The sequence below is a fragment of the Staurois parvus genome, unplaced genomic scaffold, assembly GCF_062004578.1.
Source record: "Staurois parvus isolate SC_StPar_1 unplaced genomic scaffold, SC_StPar_1.0 ptg000362l, whole genome shotgun sequence".
Lineage (NCBI taxonomy): Eukaryota > Metazoa > Chordata > Amphibia > Anura > Ranidae > Staurois > Staurois parvus.
The window spans coordinates 12,020,381-12,043,229 of NW_028318158.1; the positions used below are offsets into that span (position 1 = coordinate 12,020,381).

General features: G+C 40.8%; 1 protein-coding gene across 1 annotated transcript in view; it reads left to right on the plus strand.

Annotated features, from left to right (window-relative positions):
- The window catches only part of GALNT14 (polypeptide N-acetylgalactosaminyltransferase 14), a 600,541-nt gene that overhangs the window by 531,754 nt on the left and 45,938 nt on the right, over nt 1–22,849 (plus strand). The window contains exon 11 of the mRNA XM_089685116.1: nt 5,317–5,409. Coding sequence (XP_089541242.1) covers nt 5,317–5,409 — 93 coding nt within the window. The remainder of the gene's footprint in view (nt 1–5,316; nt 5,410–22,849) is intronic.

Genomic DNA, 22,849 nt, shown 5'->3' on the forward strand with positions numbered 1-22,849 from the left:
CGACAGCAGCAGCAATAATAATAGAACATAACATATTTAAAGGTGAACTCCAGCCTTTCAGTCAATCTTGCACAGCTGTACAGTTTCCTCTCCTGAACTGAAATTGCTTACTCTGATTTCACTGCACACTGTGAGCTTCTCATAGTGTGCATTAGAAGCTGCAGCAAGTCAAGTACAGGAGGATGTCCAACATCATCTAGAACTTTTCTTTCCAACCTTATTGTCCATGGGCCACTCCTTTCATTTCTTGGCTTTTAGCTCCTTCAATCATGGAGGCTCATTATCACATGTGGGTATTACTTAGGCCAGTCTGAAATCAAATGCAGTCTGCCTAGGAACGTCCACTCCTCCAGACTCACATCTACCCACCTGAGCTCCAAAAGATTTTACCCCCTTCATGACCAGGCCATATTTTGTTATTCGGTGCACCGCTACTTTAACTGGCAATTGCAAAACGCTGTAACCAAGCGAAATTAATATAAATTTTTTCATACGAATAAGGTTTTTATATAAAGAAAAAAAAGACCGAACATTTTGAAAAAAAAAAACTATATTCTTTACTTTCTACTATAAAACATATCCAATAAATTTTTTTTTAAAAATCTAATTTCTTCAACAATTTAGGCCAAAATGCATTGTGCTATATGTGATTGGTAAAAAAAATTCCAATACGTGTATAGTAATTGATTTGTGTGAAAGTTATAGCGTCTACAAACTATGGGATAAATACTGGAATTTTTATTTATTTATTTATTTATTACACTAGTAATAGCAGTGATCAGTGACATATTGTAGGACTGTGATAGTGTGGCGGGCAATCTGACATTAACTGACATTGGGGAGAACTGACTAACTGTCACTTATATCTCCAGTGACACTAATACAGTGATCAGTGCCAATAATATACACTGTCAGTGTACTAATGACACTGGCTGGGAAAGGGTTAACATCTAGGGGCAATTAAGGGGTTAACTGTGTGCCTGTGTGTTGTGTAAACAACACAGAGCTCTCTACTGGCAGCAGCGATGTACCATTTTGTTTGCCCTTGCTTTGTGAAAACACCAAACAGTAAACACATTACACAGGCACACAGGTTTTTTTTTATAAATATTTATTAATTTTTCAATCCAAATACAGATCACTTTGACATTTTTATCATTTTAATAGAAATGTCAAAGTGATCTGTATTTGGATTGAAAAATTAATAAATATTTATAAAAAAAAAAAACTGTGTGCCTGTGTAATGTGTTTACTGTTTGGTGTTTTCACAAAGCAAGGGCAAACAAAATGGTACATCGCTGCTGCCAGTAGAGAGCTCTGTGTTGTTTACCAACACAGAGATCTCTCCTGTTGTGCCCTCTGATGTGCAATAAATCATTGGCTGGGACCCAATGATCGGCTTGTGTTGGAGCTAATGGCGGCATAGACCCCCTACCCGGTAGAGCTACGTGACCCAGCACAGAGAGGTCGACACGTCACAGTATACACAGTATACATGTGGCAGGCAGCAACTAGTTAAGGCATTTTGGTATTTGAATAACTCCTTTCAAGAGCCAATACACTGTTTGCATCAGGCAATTAGAACAACCTCCTGCGCTCAAGTGTGGTGCTCAGAAATCAGTTGACTTTCACTGTTCCACTTTAGAAGTATAAAAGGTCGCCACACTTTGCTGCCCTCTCAGGAATGGGGAAGCCCTGATACACACAACACTGAAAGAACAAAGAGAGGGTACACCAGCCTTATTGAAGAAATAAAAGCAAATAATAACCCCCAGATTTACTAAACATACTCTTCATGCTCTTCATTTCAAGGGGAGTCCCCTTTTCATCAGAACTCAGATGAAGAGGCAACTTCCCTTGAAACGCGCCTGCCGTAGTACACCTGGGTGGCTTCTTCCCATGATGAAGAGTAGGTGCAGTAGATCTGGTGTTTTTGATTGTGGAATATATTGATGGGCTTGTTAACACATTTGTGAGTATAATATTTGCTTTTATTTCATCAATAAATGGTATATAAAAGGTAATGTGCTAGACTAGTGTCAGAGATGCAGGTGTGACTAGAAGTGTGTGGACTGACACAGGGAAACGCAAGCTTCAGATATGGTATAAATAAGACGCTTTATTAAAGACTAACAATACAAACATAAACGCAGTGCACCAAACCCCAAGCTAACACAAATACATACAACAAGGTGAAACAAACCCAAATCTAAACTGATACAGATACCCAGGTACATACACATGTAGAGCACAACGTAGTTAGGCAGGCTGGGTCGATAACTATCGGGCAGGTAGGTACAGGAGAAGCAGGCGGAGAGAATGGTCAGGGTCACAAGCCAGGGATCAAAACAGGAGAAGTCAGCAGAGGTCAGGATCAGGCAGGGTCGGCAACAAGTCAGGCAGGAACAGGAACGCAGGTTACAAGATACAGGGGCCCATGGAAAACCACACACCAAGGCACAGACTGCAGATCTGGCCATCCCTTAAATACACCTGCAATCAGCCCCAGGTGATGGCTAATTGCCGAAGTAAACCTCTGGTTGTTGAGAGCACCCGCTGGCCAGCCCTGGTACTGCAGCCCACAAGGCAGGTGAGTCCCACCACTATTGGCAAGTCCATTCCTGACAACTAGTATGCCCTCTCTGTGTTCTTTCAGCACCTCTTGCATCAGCAAATTTTATGAATACAGCACTGCGTTTCTTGTACATAAAGTCAGCTTTAATGTGATTTTTTGTTACCCTATTCTTGAAACAGCTCTGCATGCATACCCAGGCCACATGAAAAAAGTACAAAAACAAGCTTTCTTGCTAAAGTAATATGTTGGTACAGGTGGTTGAGATGGTTGAGAAAACTAAAAGACAACTTTTCTTTTGAGGCTATTTCTCCTGTCATGGCTCTGCTCTCTGGCCCACCTGCAGAGGTTGAGAGGATGGAGAGAAGATATTATTATGCAGAGATTGCATGGCAGGTGTTGTGTGTGACACACTGGAGCAAGTGTTCTGCCATCTTCCCGTATCCCGCCATAATTAATTTCTGAGAGAGTGAACAGCAGGTGCATGCCTAATGAAGAAACACTCATTTACATTCCTACTTCCAGATCTCATGCAAAGTTTTCCTGCGTGTGGCGGTGAGGCTCCACTGCCTTCCACCGTTTAACATATGCTACACGTTGTCAATATTTCTTCAGAAATATTACACTTTGTCGTAAAGACTAATTAAAGTCTCACACCTTTTTCTCTGTTTAGTCCTATACTGCTATGTCTTATAATTTTTAATTTGTTTTTGCTTGACAATATCTTAAAATACTTTTTTCTCATAGCAGCAATTAAATCCTACCCACCAACTTCAGTGCCCTTTCCTTGCAGAGTAACAGCTACACCCTTCATCTTAAGTGCCCCTACAGGGACTTGTAGTGACCAGGTCTGTTAGGCTACATTCACACGGGCAATTAGCACACCCTGTGAATTCCAGCCGCAAAACCACCACTTTTTCATCATAGCAGCCTTTCTTAACCAGGGTTCTGTGAAACACTTGGGTTCCTCCAGACGTTGTCAGGGTTGCTTGAGCAATAAACAGTAATGGATTGATCTCCTATCTCATGGTCTCTGTATAGTTCTAGCACCAGTCCCACTCACAGAGCCAGCAGTATGGGAGCTTCTCCAAAGATCTTCTCTCGTAAGTTACTGCTGACACCAGTGCCTATGGGGTACAACACTGGCCGCCATTGTATTGAACCTATTTTTTCACTAACCACCAATGTAAGTGAGCCTTTCTTTAGCACACCACACCACTAGTGTACCGTGAGCTATATAGCTAATCATTTTTAGCAGGGGTTCCCTGAAACCTAATTATTTCATGGGTTCCTCCAAAGGGAAAAGGTTGAAAAAAGCTGCCACAGACATCACAGGGGCTTCAAAACCAGAGCCTTCTCTTATGTAATGCAATTAGCTCTTGTGGCACAATCACTTCTATGTCTCTTTATTGGCTCATCACTGTGGTGGGCAAGCAAAGAAAAAAAATGAGGGTTGGAAGAGGCAGGTGAGAGCCCACATCTAAGGAGTTTGTCATTATTTTCCAGTCAGGGTGTGTTGGGTTTCAGAGCTCCTGGGGTAATCTAGAGGAAAAAGAATAAGTATGTGCCTGTTTACTTTACAGCTGGCTTATGCTCAAAAACTATAGCTAATCTACTGAAACAGCCTTGCTGTTACTGATGGTATGAGAAACTTACCTTATCTGGGGAAATTAGGACTAACTCCAGTTCCCTCACAAAAGCATTAATCATGTTGTTTTCCCTGCCAAAGTAGAAGTTTGCCTTCATGATGAGCCCCAGCTCCACAATAAGTGTTTGTTAATTGAGATTGATACTATTCAAAGGCTTGGTTAAAATTGCTGTCCATTACCTTATTAGCCCATGTAATAGAAAATGTTATTAGATATCCACACAAATTACATTTTTCTGTTTTTCATGGCTCAAAGCTTGTTTGCATCTCACCAATACTGGGATTTTGCAAGTGGTCATTATTACTGGAGTAAGTGAAACCTAGGAGAATCTACTATAGTGTAAATCAGTTGTTGTCAACGTAAGAGCTACAAGGGGATTCAAATGCAGCCCTTGACATCACCAAAGGACTACACATTCATGTTTGATATTTGTAATGCTTGAGAGGGCTGTCAGAAACCTCAGACCTGATAGAGGAAATGAAGGCCAGAGAGTGTGGACATGCTACATTTTTAGCTGGGGATATCCTGCAGAAGACAATACGAAACTGAGAACATGTTAGATGAGGCTGGTAGAGATCAATGCTATTACTCTAAGCAGTGTTCCTACTACAGACTTCTGGGGTCCAAGAGCTACGCATCATATACCAAAGGGTCGCATGCGGTCCTCAGGTTACAGGTCAGGGACCAGGGGTATAAATGATACTGGATTTCTGTTTTCTGTGTCATTCAGTAGATTCCATACAAGGATATATGAGGGGCATGGCAGTGACAGTGATGCAATAGCTTGGCTTAAGCTCCACAGTAAAGCTGTCATGGGTGGGACGGATTTCCCTGATAGGGTCCCTAACAGTTTTAAAGATAAATCTGGGTCTTGAACACTCCTCACTCCATCCAAAGCAGAAACGTCAGCTTTGGGGTGGAGTTACAATTTAATCTTCCTCATAACCGAGAACATTTTGGATTGTGAGGAGCTGCTAAAATATTTTATTCTGAAAGTGATTCTGTTTGTGATTTCAATGCTGTCTGTGTTCTGCAATGACAACTTTGACACAGAAGGCAAACATTACTGATAAGTGCTTTTCTGTCACCCTTCAGGAACACCAAACGCACGGCAGAGGTATGGATGGATGAATTCAAAAACCATTACTATGCAGCACGCCCGGCCGCCCAAGGGAGACCCTATGGAGAGTATGTATCTACAGAGCTGCCAGCCTCTTTTATAGAATAAAGAGTAAGACTCCTAAGTATTTATTCAGTAAGATGGTACAAAGGACCTTTATGTTCTGTCTCTTAAAACAGCCATTCAGATGTCTCTAGCTTTCTGTTACCATGGCACATCATTGCTCTTTTTACGCCGACGTATTAAAAGCAATGTCACTTAAGGATTCACAGATGCTTCTGACCCCGCCGTGCTCTAAGTAAAGACCCAACTCACTTTTCATTAGAAGCTCAATGGCTTAAAAAGTCCCTGTCAATCCTAATGACACTCTCTTAAAAGAATAGAGTTATTATTCTCACCTTTCCAGCGGTCTGTGTCTCCTGAATTCCTTCTGTTCCTGTGTTGCAGTCGCCATCAGCATTCAATGCAGTCTTCAACAAAATGCACATTAGGGTTCCATTATATGGCCTAGTTTTATAACAAAGTCATGTGATCACCATGTTGGTGGTAATGTGGTGATAGATGGTTCTGATGATAAATAAAGCCATGGCAGTGACATAAATAATTTTTTTGTCCATTTAAATGAAAAGTTAAGGTTCCTTGTTCCTCTATCTAACACCTTGTTCCTAGCCAACAAGGTAAAATTTTTTGGTACAAGAACAAGTAAGAGGGTGAAAGCCTTGGAGGCCTGCTTAAAGGAGCAATCCTAAAGCACACTGCACCTGTAAGTTCTAAACTCTTGTTACATAACTGTAAAAGTGCCATACTGTCCATATGGATACTCGGGGGTTACTACCATATTGGTCTACTGTTTATTATTTTTTGCATAAACCAAAATGTGACGGGATTCACTTTGGGTGGTGGGCCCTAGGAACACAGCTCACATTGTTCTATTGTTTGTCTTGCTTGGGAGCAAACTATTATGGGATGTATGTGTTTATGTGTATTGGCCTGGTGGGGGGTGTCTCCAACAGCCTCCCTCCTGATGGGACTGTCTATTGGTCTGTCTTTTGTTACTAAAGGTAGATTGCCCCACCCTATGTCATTATGCAGGGAGGGGGGTTGTTCCCTCGTATATATCTTGTATCTGTGTTAAAATAAAGTAGTCTATTTCCTGGTTTACTTCAAATCTGTGGTGTCTGTGGTCGGTGTTTGGATGGAGAAGTGGTATTCTAACGGAAATACTCAGCGCAGGCTGGGACGGTTCCGTTACATACAAAATTCATAGAAGACGTTTCACCTGGGGCCTTTTAATTACTGCTACCCAACACCACCCACAAACAGCTCAGAACTCATGTAAAGCCCATCGAACCCTTATAACCCTCAAAATAACCTTCATTTCTTCTTTACCGTTGACTACAATGGCTTTCACCAAAATTTTGGTGAAGGAAAAATTCTCAGTTCCACTCAGACCTACTAAAGACACAGTCAAAATTCAAATGCAACCTGTTTTAGCTGTCAATTTATCTGGAGTTCTAGGAATCTCCTACAAGTTTGCTTTCAGAGTTCCCACAATATAAAAATACAGTTGGTGAATTAACTTTGGTTAGCCATAAGCCTGTATGGTTGCACAGGTGGAATTTCAGATGATGATAATGAAATAATGAATACAGTAGATATGGGGGACGCCTGGCAATTGTCCACAACCAGAGCAGCTACTGCCCCCCCTGCTTCCTCTCCACCTCACCACAGTGGAATTCACCCAGCTACTTCTCAAGATTCCAAGGTGGTGAGGCAAAAAAGCAATTTTTGCAATGGTTACAAATTACAAAATGATTGAGCAAGATTGGATACAAAGGGTCTAAGGGACCATTCATGCGAGAACACGGTGAGTGGAACTCGCATTCCATGCCGGTCTCCTGCGCCACATTCAAATTGCATTGCCCTTTCGATCTGCAGCTGGTATCAAAAAAACACCCCAAATGCAGGTCACAAATGCAGTGTATTTGCCCCTTACCATACAATCCAGTTGCAGTGTATTTCCAAAAGTAGTGCCTGCACTGCTTTTGGTGCTAGGCCGTATGATTTCAGCATATTCAAAATGAATGGGCTGAAATTGCACTGCACAGAACTGCATGTGAATCGCACAGGAAGACGCATGCAGTTCCTAGTGTGAATCAGCCCTAATGCTAGCCATACACAGCTAGATTTACATAGATTTACATAGGTAGAATGAGTGAAAATAAATGGATTTCTACATCCACCTTAATGGCATGGATGGAGGAATGTACACTGCCAGCTATTGTATTCAGACAACCACAGAATCCACAACTGCTTGAATACACGGACAGTGACTGCATCTGATTGCATGCAGTCACTGTTTGGCCAACAATATTTCACCCGCAACCTTCAATTTTTCAAGTGGCTGTCATCAAGGCAAGTGGTGATGGCAAAGCCAACCACAGTTTGAAATTTGGCCAATTCAGCAGGAATTAGTCAAAATTTGATCCGTGTATGACCAGCTAAGGAAATACTAACCATAGATGGCCAAATCTGTCACCTAGAACAATTGGCAGTAGGAGGTCTGCCTATTCTTGCCTAAATGATTCTCATCAGGGCCCTATGTAGGATTTTTTCCTCAGCATAAAGTTTACCTACGTTTTGTTCATATAGTGCAAAGCAACAGATTCACTCTAATGCCCAGTCCCCAGCAGCAAATATTCACTTTCCTTTCACTTCATCCACTGCTTGTTTTGCCACCAAGAATGAGGAGAGGAAGCCCTATGTAAGCTCTGCATCACTCCAGTCATTGATTAGACAGGGCTGAGGACTCTTCCTACTCCATTTGACAGCACTGGGCCAACCAAAAAGCATCAGCACTGTCACATGTGAAGAAGGGTAGTGAATAGCATGCTCTTCCATACCTGAAAGTACTGATCAAATTTTATTCTTGCAGTCAAATGGCACAAAAGAAATATGATGCTGAAGAGAAGGTCAACAAAGTAACTTCATTATTTTTCCCTGGAGTCTGAAGAACATTGATTTGTTTTAACATGGATCTTGCAATAAAATACAGGATCTGCATACATTGTCCCAACCCCTACCCTTCACAAAGTACCTACTATTAGTAAGTGTAAAATGTACCTGCACTCTAAAAAATAATGTTTTGGCTCAACAACAAAAAATTAACACAACAGTTTGCATCAAGCTTTTTAAGTTATGACAATGTCTGGTGAAATTAAGTTGAAGCAACAAACTACATTGCATTGAGGTAATTAGCTTTTCTGATAGAAATGAATGCATTTTTATTTACCGCCAACTTAATTACTGGCATTATAAACACATGTTTTTAAGTTGAGTACTTAAACATATTAAGTTAATTCAAATAGTTTTTCCAGTTTTTATAAGAAACCTTCAAGTCACGTGTACTTAATTGCTACAATTATGAGCAAGTTTTTTAAAGTTAAAAAGAAGTTAAAAATCAAGTTGATCCAAATTGATTTTCTGTATTAGTTTTTAGCTTTGTTTTTTTTATACTAGCTTTCAAAAATGAATTAATCAGTTTAGGCTTACACTAGAATGTGTTGCAGAAACCCCGCAATCTGTGTGCATTTCGCGCACCGCATTCAAATCGCACTACCCTTGCAGTCTGCAGTGGATGTCAGTGTTGCAAACACAGTGCATTTGCCGGCACCAGATTGCATGGTACAAAACAAAACATGCAATCTGGTTGCACTGTGGTTCAAAAATTGGTGCATGCATGTCTTTGGTGCGATGTGGTGTGATTTGAGCTCATTCAAAATGAATGGGCTCAAATTGCATTACACTGAACCACATGTGAATTGCACAGGAATGTGTTGCAGTTCCTTTGTGATTCACATGCACTTCATTGTGTGAACCAAGGCCCAACAATCCAATTGTTAAACAATTGACATTTTTTGCACACCAAAATCAAATTCTTAAAGTTGTACTGATGAATGAGTAAGCACTTTGCATTAAGATTTTTTTAATATTGTCTGTCTGGTGCAGAAACTGTTTCTCTACAAGACCTTTGCTATATTGTGCAACAAATTGTGGCAATATAGTGAAGCTATTGGAGGATATTGAAAGTTGATATTTTGTGAGCTTTCTTACAATTTGCTATATTCTTTCCGCATTACCCTGCGACAACCATTTTGTGAACTGAAATAAAAGTGAAAAATGTCATCTGAGTATGACTGTGCTATGGAACACATACGTTCTTCAGAGAATACTTGAGACCCATTACTTTAGCACTGGCTTTCAGTCCATCAAGTTCAAGGAACAGTTTTTGAAACAACTGAGACTTGATTTGTGTTAAGTGAATGGGGGTGGAGACTTGCAATGCAGCTCTCAATGTAGAGCAAAATTAAGTTACCAAGTCAAATTTATTAAGGTACCTTAACTTAAATTTCATTGTACAACAATGAATGCAGAAATGTAACTGTACATGACACACAATATTAAGTTGATGTAATTTCCAACATTATCATTTCAACACAACTCATGAAAGTAGGTTTTTAAATGAAAAAGTTTATTTAAACCAATAAATTAGGATTTTTATCTTGGAAATACACATTTAATTAAGTGGTGGTAACAGGTCGCTTGAGTTATTTTTAGAGTGTGTAAAGATAAAAAGTTGGGGTTTTTCCTGACTTCACCCTCATTTTCCGCCCATAATGCAAGCACATGTCAATGCAATGGACTGAAGTGTCTTTTCTTCATTCCCCAGAAGTCTTCCCGGAAGGATGGCAATGTCATCCTCCTTATAGCCCATGTTTGGGAACATGTTTCATTTTACACCCACATTTAGGGTGTACTATTAAACATGGTCACATCCACCGCCCCCCCCCCCCCCACCCTTAAACCCTTAAACCCTTAAACCACCTTCCTCCTACTTGCCTGGATCATGGGATTCTACTCTCTAGAGCTGCCTTTTGATTGAATTTATCACAGTTTTGCATGGCTCACAGCCACGCCATCTTTGTGAACAGGAAGACTGCAAGTCCCATCTGTCTCTGTGGCACTGCACTTGTAACATAATATTTACTTCCTCTGGACCCATAACAGAAGGTCCATCTGTGTAGAGCTGGGGCTGGGATATAAACAGTGCAGGAGCCTGTACACTGCAACCATGACACACTGATCATGATTGTAATGCTCTGTAGGCTTCAATGCAAACATGTAATAAATGCACATTTTTATTTATTAACGTGGGTGGATTTATTAAATTTCTGCAAAAGGTGGACTATGCCTTTAAGCAAATTTACGCTGTTATACTGTTTTATGTCCACTCCATATCCCATAATGCATTGCTGTACTTTATCCCCTCCAAGGTATTGGCGTGTGCTTCTAGTCATCAGCGCGGTATGAAACGAAGACAAACAGCTCCCATTTACCGTATTACATGATTTAATTGTGCAAATTGCTCCCAGGTAATAGAATAAAGCAAGAGAGCCCATATTCATAAATTAGACGGCAAGGCCAATTATCTGTGAATTACATCGCTGGTAAAAGTATTTGGAATGTTGCAAACAATCAGGTTGTAACCCACTTACAGCTGATGTCTACATTAGATTTAATGGACTGTGTTCATTAAGCTTCACACAGTTGAGCAGAGCTTAAAATACTTCATAATAACTTCTGACGGGGAACAAAAATATCACCTTTACTTCCTGTTGTAGGTGTTCAAGAATTGAATGGCGCTAAAAGGATACGAATTATGCTTATATATTTATAAATGTATTTATTTCACCTGGACTAAAAGCTTTGCACTATATTAGCTAAAAGATCTGCTCAAAGTCAATTTCTGGCTTCTTACATGCCAAATAGGACAAATGTTTATGGATACCTGATCACCAAACCTACATGAGCTTGCTGGACATCCCATTCCACAACCACAGGCATTAATATGGAGATGGCCACCCCAAATCCCTTTGCAGTCATAACAGTCTCCACCCTTTGAAAGGAAAGGCTTTCCACAAGATTTTGGAGTGTTTCTGAAGGAATGGTGGCCCATGCAGCCAAAAGAGCATTAGTGAGGTTGGATATTGATGTTAGGCAAGAAGATCTGGTTCACAATTCATCCCAAAGGTCTTCAGTAGGGTTGAGATCCTTTACACCAAATGGGTTAGACTATGTATTTATGGAGCTGGCTTTGTGAATAGGTACACAGCCATTCAACAACTGAAAGGGGACTTCCTAACAGTGTTGCTATAGGGTTGGAAACACCCAGTTTTCAAACATGTCTTTGTATGCAGTAATATTGAAATTATCCTTCATTGGAAACAATTGAACTCATTAATAAGGAGGGGTGTCAACATTCTTTTGACAATAAAGTAGGTGTGATGGCCAGGTGACCACAAACATTTGGCCATTTAGTATATGCACACTTATCCCAGATCAGTGACTCAAACTCTATTGAACCCACTTGCCTGCGTCTCTTAGGAAATAACTTACTTTAAGCATAACTAAAGCAGACCTTACCTCATAAATTAAAGTACCACACAACCCCCGTCCCAACACACACCTCAAACACAATTTACTTTTTTGGGGGGAGCAGGCACTTTTTTGAAAGATACCTGCCCCCACTTTCTCAATTATCACCTAGGCAAGAATGATATCTCCTTGGTCCTTTCCCCCTGCAGCCTCCTGGGACATGTCACATGTCTCACAGCGGACCAGTCCCATAGCACATCAGGAAGTCACAGCTGACTCCCAAATCCAAAATGGGTGCACCTAGTGAAGAATCAAGTACTAGCAAGTGTTTGTGTTTAAAAGTCACCAGCTACAGTATTCGTAGCTGCTGACCTTTAATTTCTTTAAACTAAAGTTCCTCTTTAAGATGTATTTAATGGGCTTTTAGAAGCTCCAGAGAGTGTTTTTTTTTCTTAATCATACATTACAGGTCACAAAATCATGAGCAACGAGTAGACATGCTTGAAAAAGATGCACAAGACATGTGAGTGGGTACACAAGTTCCCACAACGCTCAGGTGTGGATCTAGCATAAGAGAAGCAAACTTTTTTTTGTTATTACTTTTTGCTTTGCTATTTATTGCATCAAGATTTTCATAACAAGTCCACTCCTGTTGCATTATGGATCAGTTGACTCCTTAGCTGCACCTTGGGAAATTTTAACCTGGGCCACACCAGGAAGAAGATATATGGGGATGACCTGTAACGGTGCTTCAGTTTGGTGCTCACCTATGAACATAGTGCAATGCGTTATGTGCAGGGTGCTATACAGGTCCAGGGCCGTGGTCTATCCACCATGGGATCCTGTCCCTTTACACACCTTATGGGTGTACACAGTGGGAGGCAAAGACATGGATGGGACTTAACATCTGTTCCACAGCTGATGGATCCACAAGACCATAAGTGTAAGCCAGAGCTGTAACCCTATCTGGATGCCGTCTGATCCCTGTGAGGTTTATATGGAGTACTGGGCTTGCCTGAACTTTTTAATTTGGCATAATTTTCTCCCCTCTCGTTTGGGACTGTATAATTTTACCTAACAGTCTGATAATCCTGACCATTGTCTCCAGTGTGAGCCACTGAAGGGGTAAAGGGTGGGAGGAGAGTAAGGGGAGCTAAGCAGGAACCAAGAGGTCCCTCCGGCAGGGATCCTTCCTGACCATTGGCTGTTTTGTATTAGTTTGCCTTCCTTTTACAGCTGAGCACCACTCATCTTTTTCCCAGCACCGGCTCTGTTATTTTTGCCCTACTTCTCTCTACAGCTCAGCATCTCACAACCAGGGGTGAACTGACAACTCATGGGGGCCCCGGGCAATAGGGGATCATGGGGCCCCTGTGTCCTTGCCCAAACTCAAAAAAGCATATGAAAAAGGTACCAGGGGCATCTCATGGGGCCCTCTACTGACCCCGGGACCTCGGGCAGTGTCCGAGTTTCCAAATGGTCAGTCCGCCCCTGCTCACAACAGATGTGTAGGAGCTGAGAGCAGAGAGACATGGAGAAGCAGGGAAATCATTGCAATGCTTGTTCTGCTTGCTATTAGTAGTTTGTTTTTTATTCTGTGACCTGTGCCTGTGAAGTGTACATAGATGCTGCCAGCAAGTGTGCCCTAGGAAAGACAGGGGAGTTATCTGCTCCCATCACCACCTACACACATACTCATTTTTATGAATCAGTCTGTACATACGGCTCATGGAGAATATAGCTCTGCCAGGAAATGACATAAGAAGCCCTCTTGATCCCTCCTCCTGGTTACATAATTACATAGTTAGTCTGGTTGAAAAAAGACACAAGTCCATCTAGTTCAACCAATAAAAGGGAGTAAAAAATGTATACAATCCTATAAACACAATCCTATACCCACAGTTAATCCAGAAGGCAAAAAACCCCAATGAAGCATGATGCAATTTGCTCCAGCAGGGAAAAAATTCCTCCCTAATCCCCCATAAGCCAATCGGATATTCCCTGGATCAACTTATAAATATTAGTATCTTGTTATATTGTGTACAATTAAGAAAGAACCCAGGCACCTTTTTAAAACAATCTACTGAGCTGGCCAGAAACAGCTCTTGGTGGAGTATATTCCACATAAAGAGTGTCCCCTTGTCCTCTGTGATGACCTTAAAATGAATAACTCTACACCAAGTTCACTATATGGACCACCTATGGCTCGCATGATATGATGAATTTTCTGCCCCTGTGATGATGTCACAGGGACTGAGAAGATGAAATACTCAGAACAGGGACAAGCTAAGTAAAAACAAAAAACAGGAGGGCAGTAAAGAGGGAAGGAGCAAGGTAGGAGGCTAGTTTAAAGTGGTTGTAAATGTAAACCCTTACATATACCTAGTGAAGTGACTGGCCTCAGGTGATACACAGAGATGAAACAAATCCTCCTATATAAGTTGTACCTGTTAATCTGCAGTCTTCTCTTCTCTACATCTGCTGAAAGTGATGAGTGTATAAAGCTTGTAGAGCTGGCAAAAAAAGGGGTGAGGGAGCTGAAGTTACACTCTGCAGAGCTCAGTGAGAACTCTGAGAGCTGATTGGAGGGAAGAAACACCTCCCCCTATGCACAGCACACAGAAACAGAGCTGAGGGTGCCAATCTGCTGGAGGACCCTCCTCTGTCACCATTTTGCTTTTATTGTCAGGAAAACTTGTCAGAAGAGATTCATGCTTATAGGAGAGGAATGAAGCAGCATACAGAAATTACATTTAGTGCTCTAAAAGTGTTACTAAACCCACAACAGTAAAACCAGTCTGTATATTCAGCTTGAGCATGCTTATTATACTCAGTGAGGAACCTAAGAGGTTAATCCTTTGCATTGTGTCAAAATGATGTTTGATCCTGACCTCTCTGATCCTCCCCTTCTTCCAGTGCCCCCCCCCATCTTATCTCCTGATAAGACATATTGTGTGGAGACACTCTGCACATGCTCAGTTTGTTGTGTATTGCTAGAGAGGTTTTTTTTTCTTGGGAGAGTGCATGTGGTCAGCATAGGGCCAATCACCACTGTCCAGACAGAGGTCAAAGGTTCTGCATCCTCCTAGAGCAGAATGAAAACTCCTCCTACAAGATTTAACCAGTGCTCTGCTGAACACTGATAGACGTCACAAGATTGCTCTATCTGATTATGGGAAAATGTATTTAGCAGTTTATATTTACTGAAATAATTGCACTTCCATGTTGTGTGTACTGTGGGAGACCAGATAGAGTGAATGCAGGGTCCTGGGTTTAGTAACACTTTATTTGAGACAAGTACATGCTACAGAGGGATTTTCTTTGTTTATATCCCTCTATATTTCATGTCTGAGGTTTACAACCACTTTAAGGTACTGGATCATCTTGCTTAATCATTTAGCTCATATCTAGTTCAGCTGTCATTGAGAACCTCAGGACAACACTGTTATGCCACGTTCTTCCAAAGCCTCCTTATAGCTGCTTTATAGAAGTTAGGTGGAGCTTAGACGTAAAGGAGGTGATGGCAAGTTGACACAAGGGTCTCTGCTTCATTGGTTAGACCAGTGGATGAGAACTTGGAAGGTATGCTGTTCAACATATGTAATACTAGTGGACTGTAATTCAAGTGGACTGCAAAGGCTACAGGCATACTAGAGAAAATAATGTGAGTGTAGACGGGAGACTGTGTTAGAAATTCTGTATATAGCCCTACAAAACAGATAGTGCAGAGTCCACATGTGCTTTTCTGCTGCTTCACTACAAGGAAACAGGAACCTTTATTTTGAAGAAAAGACATAGAGTTTATCATAGATGTAGCTACAAGCCTATAAATACTGCCATCTACTGGTTGAAGAATATATCTCTACTGAATACTGATATACTTGTTGCATAAAATACATGAGCACTATTCCAGCAGGCTATCCTATAGGTTTGGAGATATTCTGCAGAAGATAAGGAGAAACTGGGGACATGTTACACTGAGCTAGCAGAGATAACTATTATCTCTATATAAATAAATGCTCACATGCCCACTACAGACCACTGGGGTCCAAGGGCTATACAAAAAGTACTGAAGCACGTTGGTCACCTGGGGTTAGAACCTTCCATAACACCCTAAATCATCATGAATTAAAAAAAACGTGATTTCAAACTTACAGTACCTTCTGTTTTCATTGCAACATACTGTTTTTTCACTTATTTCTCCCTCTTTGCCTTCCTGCTGCAGATACAAATACTGCATTCTTCGCTGAACTAGAATCATCTGCCCTGATTATTACTGTCCCCCCTGACCCCATTATCTCCTTCAAATGGTAGGAAGCAATATAGCTTTACTTCCAGTTTTTCTTTTCTCCGCCACATTACAGGCAGCGGTGACAGCAGGAAACTACCTTTGATAAATAATTCAGCTGTATTGAAGGCACGCTGTATGTGACTATATATGATCAATGGTCCAATCTGGTGCATTGCACACATTTACTGAGACATGATATATATTGTATTGAGTTGCATCCCAGGGCTGAGAGAGTCTTCAGGATGTAAAGTCAATATTCTCTGTGGATTTAGAAGAATATTAGATTCAAAATGGCTTCAGTTGTCCCCAACACTTTTATTGCTAACAAGATAACACTGGTTGCTACGTGCATTCTTTCCCATAATCCCCTTCTACTGGAAAAGACACAACGATCCTGCAGTAAGGTATATGCTGAGTTATTCCTCTGTACAGTAAACACATGGCTATCCTGCAGGAGGCTAAACCTTCAGCTATGTGTCTTCCACAAAGTATAGACGTTACTAAAAGGAGACTAAACATTCAGCTATGTGTCTTCCACAAAGTATAGACGTTACTAAATGGAGGCTAAACATTCAGCTACAGTGAGGAGCAGAAGTATTTGAACACCCTGCGATTTTGCAAGTTCTCCCACTTAGAAATCATGGAGGGGTCTGAAATTCACATTGTAGGTACATTCCAACTCTGAGAGACTGAATAAAAAAAAAAATTCAGGAAATCACATTGTATGATTTTTAAAGAATTTATTTGGCTTGCACTGCTGAACATAAGTATTTGAACACCTAAGAAACAGCAAGAATTCTGGCTCTCAAAGACCTGTTACTGTGCCTTTAAAAAGCCCACCTCTACTCCACTCATTAATCTAACTTAGTAGCACCTGTCTGAGCTCTTTAAGGACACCTGTCCACCCCACAGTCAGTCAGACGCCAACTACTACCATGGGCAAGACCAAAGAGCTGTCAAAAGACAGCAGAGACAAAATTGTGGACCTCCACAAGGCTGGAAAGGGCTGTTCCTCACTGTATGTGTCTTCCATAAAGTATAGACGTTACTAAAAGGAGGCTAAACCTTCAGCTATGTGTCTTCCATAAAGTATAGACGTTACTAAAAGGAGGCTAAACATTCAGCTATGTGTCTTCCACGAAGTATAAACGTTACTAAAAGGAGGCTAAACATTCAGCTATGTGTCTTCCACAAAGTATAGATGTTACTAAAAGGAGGCTAAACATTCAGCTATGTGTCTTCCATAAAGTATAGACGTTACTAATTGGAGGCTAAACATTCAGCTATGTGTCTTCCACAAAGTATAGACGTTACTAAAAGGAGACTAAACCTTCAGCTATGCGTCTTCCACAAAGTATAGAAATTACTAAAAGGAGACTAAACCTTCAGCTATGCGTCTTCCATAAAGTATAGACGTTACTAAAAGGAGGCTAAGCATTGAAAGGTGCTTGCTCCATAAAGCTGACACATGACTATGCTGCAGGAGGCTAAACATTCAACTATGCCTCCTCCATAAAGTATAGACATGACCTTCCTTAAAGAGGCTAAATGTTCAATTGTCTCTCCTCCATAAAGCAGATAAGTGACTATTCTGTAGGGAGCTAAACATCGAGCCATGCCTCTACAAAATAGACACGTGACCTGTGGAGTCTAAAATAATGAGCTATGTCTCCACAAAATACCCATCTATCCTTGCAGGGGGCTATGGAACCAAACCTTCATAGCTGATACTCTTGCATCCTTTCCTATAAATATCTGCTATTGGAAAGACAGAGCTACTGTTACGTAGACATGTGACTGTCCTATAGGAGGCTATCTATGTGACTATCCTGCCATCTGTGGTTTCCTCTGCCAGTCCATATGTTCATAAATTTAAACATTTATATCTTAATTTGACTCAGTTGACTTGTAGCTTGGGCTTATAATGTAAAGAAAGTCTTCAGATGTCTACTTTTCTGCTAAAGTTGTGGTGCATCACTGACAGTCACAGTCAGATCCCCAGCTATTCCAACCTTTCCTGTACACATAGAGCCTACAGATTCCTTAGGTCATTCAGTGAAAGTTGTTTAAAAATTGGAGTCAAAAGGAGAGTGACATTACATTAGGGAGCATATATTTTTTGGCAAGGTTATCGTGCCAGCAGTTAAATGATCCCCGATTGATGACCTCTGCAGAAGAAATCCTGTCTGGAAGTAATGGTTAGGATAGAGCTGGGAGCTCACAGTTAATGTTTTTGTTTTTAAAGCTATTATTTTGCTATTATGTTGTTTTTTTAATATGTTGCTTTACCTTATAATGCTGTCTTGCCTGTCACACATTGGGGGGTTTTATATAAAAAATTGCTGTTCAAAAGCATTCTCACAGTCATCATGAATAATCACCATAAGATGTCTAAAATGTTTATTTCCTATAATTATCAGCTATGTCTAGCAGCCACACTGCAGTTTTTTTCCTGATTTAGGTATTTCAGGAAAATGCTGCATTAAAACCACTAAATGAAGCTTACACTAATAGGAAATGAACGCATTTTGTGACAGCTGTGTGAATATATGCACAGCAATTTTTTTTATATAGCCCCCTAACATATTCAATGTTAGGATACTTGGTGGTTTAAATTATATCTGTAATTAAATTTTGCACCCTCCTAAATAGGTGTTAGAATTAGGTAAATTTAGTTCCGGCTTACTGTGTTCGGCTCACTGTGCTTTTGTGTTAGGTAAATTTAGTTTGTCTAACTGTAATCAGCGTGGCTGCAATTTCTGGGTTAAGCAAATTTAGCTCTAGCTCACTGTAATCAGTGCAGCTGCATGTGATTGGTTAGGTCTGTTCTGGGTCTCACAGGCTGCAGGTTTTATTGTTCTCTCCCTATCTTTTCAAAACCCTCTAGTTGGTTCTGAAACATGGGTGTGGAGTAATTTAGATTGGCATCATGAATATTTATACTGTCCCAGCCAATCTTTGTGAAGCCCTGCACAGGTGACTACTGAGAAATGGAAGCCTCATGCACAGGGACCTTTATTTGACTCTCTTGGAAGCCAGCAGCATTTATGCAGTAAAAATTCCTGTCGCATCACTCTTCCCTTTCCGGGGGGCAGTATTTCAAATCCTTAGCTATGCACATGATCAATGCAGCCAGACTCTGCATCCCTGTTCTGTGGGGTTCCACACACCCTCCTTCTATACGCGATTGGCTCACCCGAGTGGGTAAAACGGCAGTTATGGAAGAACTGATTGCGACTGCACTTGATACCCCTACGAAATTTTCCCACACTTGGGCCTGTTGGACTCATTTCCTGAACACCCCTGCATATCAGTCTCTTATGGACCAACCTGTTTGACTTGACTTAGGTTCCCTACTGTTGTAACTCAGTTGTATTTGACCCGATGGTGGTCAACATACTCCTCCTCCTTCGTGTACATCCCACATTTATTTGCAACTAATGTTAATTTAGACTTCTACCGCACCTGATATGACCCGTATTGATGATCCAATAATTTTTGCAGTCACCCCCTCTCTCACTCCCTTCTACCCATATGTTTCCCTCCCCCCCCCCCCTTTTTTTTTTTTTTTTTTTTTTTTCTTCTCTTCCCCTTTTCTTTCTCTTTCTTTCCTTCGCGCTTCTCTCCTTCCTCTTTTTTTTCTCCTCTCTTATGCTTGTACAAGCTCCAGATAATTATTCCGCAGAGCATTAGGCATGATGTCAACATCTTATCTCCTTTCCCATTAGCGATTTCCATGACAATCTACTCCCATATACGCTCTCCGCCACCTCCACTATCTCAAACCTGTAGTTTGGACTTCTGCTTAGATATTGTACGCACCTTCCTTTCCTCCATAGCACCATACTTTGAGACATTACTGTAGAATGCCTGGTGCTTCCTTGCTCTATTCGTTTGACAAGCACACTGGAATATTGCAGGCACAACCTTGTCGTGGTTTTACTCATCCAATTTGTTCATTTCTGCATTGGATTGCATGCTCTTCTGTATGATATATGTTTTGCCACATGACCTATGTTCAACCCGTTTGAAATTTTATTCTGTCTTGTATCAATCTGTGTGTTTTGTTTTCAATAAACACCTCTTTTTTGGAAAAAAAAAAATTCCTGTCGCTTGTGAAAGTGTTTAAAGCTTTTACAAGATTTAGGAGCTTTTATAGGCGTCAAGCTCTTGGCAGTTAATTTATTTCATTGGCCAGAATAAATAATTTATTCTGATCATTTAAATTATTTAATACTCAAGCACTAATGTTTAGACGTGTTTAGCAGCTTCTATCAGCTTTTAGTAGCTTCAAGCGTTTTTTTCTGCCCAAACTCTACTGCTCCTGGACACACTGGCAGTGGCTTTATTTTCCTGCCTTTAAAAGCCTCTAAAAGTCCCTGCCACTAAACCCTGCTAAAAGCCAATGTGTACTTGGACACATAGGCTAGCATGGAGGGGAGTTTAGAGGCAGGAAAAAAAAAACCATCAGACGCCCCTAGAAGCAGCTGTAATAACGTCCTGTGTGCATAAATAGTCTGAGACCTGGGGTAGAATTGTCTTATTCTGCATGTATCCAAAGAACCCCCAGTGGGACTTTAATGCAGCAATAGGATCATACATATATTGAAAAAGACATTTAGTTAAAAAATATTTTTATCAACTTTATTACATACACATTTCCATTGTAATGTTAAATACATGATTTTTTAAAAGAATATTGCTCTGACAGTATTCTTACAATAAATCTCTTAATACAAAAATATGAAACCACACAGAAAAGAAAAAAAATTCAGACGCGTTTCGATTATTCCATATTCTAGATCTTCCTCAGGGAGCATGAGAGACAAAGGACTTTACAAGCATATGTCAGAGCAAAAGAAAGGATGACTTCCAGGATGAGAGGCTGGACACAATGCTCCGGTGGGGTGCATCATCCAAGAGGGTGCTTCATTTAAGACTTGCCTTAAGTGCCACTTTGGTCTTTGTTCCATGTGATTTGACATACTTCCATTCCTTGGAGAAATTCAGATCTCAAATTTTCCTCTTTTTCCTTGAGTTGTTACATCCATTACTGAGTGAAATTCTATTTGTTCCATACATTGGGCTGCTTAAGACACATCCCATTGGGGGGATGTTCTGGTGCCCCTCTGTCAGTCCTTGTCTGGTGACTTACATCTGACCACTCTAGCCCTCTTGGATGATGCACTGGAGCATGGTGTCCAGCTTCTCATCCTGGAAGTCATCCTTTCTTTTGCTCTGACATATGCTTTTAAAGTCCTTTGTCTCTCATGCTCCCTGAGGAAGATCTAGAATATGGAATGATTGAACCGCGTCAGGTTTTTTTTTCTGTGTGGTTTCATATTTTTGTATTAAGAGTTTTCTTGTAAAAATACTGTCAGAGCAATATTCTTTTTAGAAATCATGTATTTAACATTACAATGGAAATGTGTATGTAATAAAGTTGATAAAAATCTTTTTTAGCTACATGTCTTTTTCAATATATGTATGATCCTATTGCTGCAGTAAAGTCCCACTGGGGGTACTTTAGGTACATGCATTCATATAGGGATGAGCAGCCAGATACTCGACCCTTTTGGTTATTGTCTTATCCTGCAGAAGAGGAACACAGCCTAAGGCTACTTTCACACTGATCCACCGCAAAACCACATAGGCATTTTTACCGTGCTTTTGCCACACTTTCTGAGTGTTTTTAAAGGACACGTGACTTAAAAACTGCACCAAAACGCTTCTCAGACGCGTTTTTGAGGTGCTTTTCAGGCATTTTCTATTGATTTCAATAGGAAGAGGTGTATTTGGGGCTTTTTTTTAACTCACCAAACATGTCCCAAAGATGCTGCAAGCAGGAGTTTTTACACCGCACCGCAAGCGCAATGCCTCAGTGTGAAATCATACATAGACATACATCCACATACATAGGGAAGCATTTTTCTTGAGCTTTTAAATCACTTTTTTAATGCAAAAACGCTCTAAAAACTCCTCAGTGTGAAAGTAGCCTAAGGGTGGCAGCTGTCCCCTTAGGCAACCCTGCCATGTTCTTGCTGTTTGTGAGGCCTCAGCTGTTGAAAGCTGACTGAGGGGCAGTCATCTGAGGATCTAGTCTGAGGTCACTGGTAAAGGTGTGTGGAAGATTTTGGCTGAAGGCAACCATCGTCTGAGGAAGTTTGTAAGTACAGACTGTGTGAGAGATTCTAGAGACTATGGGCTGCTGACACCCCTCTGGTGTTAGAAAGTCAGATGGGTGAGTAAAAAAGGGCATCAGCTGGTGTCCTGAAGGGCTCAGTCGAATTAGTTCTTTTTGAAAGGACTCTTCTCAATTTGCTCAAAGGAAGAGGTTTTTGTGCCATTAGCCAAGTCCACTGCCCACTTTATTAATTTTATACAGGATTTATATAGCGCCAACAGTTTGCTCAGCGCTTTACAATATAAAGGGAGACAATACAGCAACAATACAGTTCAATATAAGAGGGTTAGGAGGGCCCTGCTCCTCAGAGCTTACAATCTAGTTTACAAGGACTTTGTCTACAGTTCTACAGAACGAAGCTCAGTGTCCTTAGTTCAGTGTCATAGTTCTTTTTGAAGTATCCCTCTCCCCATCCAAGTTACCCCTAAAATCAAAACACTGAAAATAACACCCCTGGACTGATCATTGAGCCAAACAGTGACTGAGACTATGTGCCAGGCTTTGGGGCTCACAGGTAAAAGGAACTCTGAGCACTTCTCAAGCGGCTCCTACGGGGTTGGGCCACAACATTTTTTTTTTTGGTATGACTTAGTTCAAA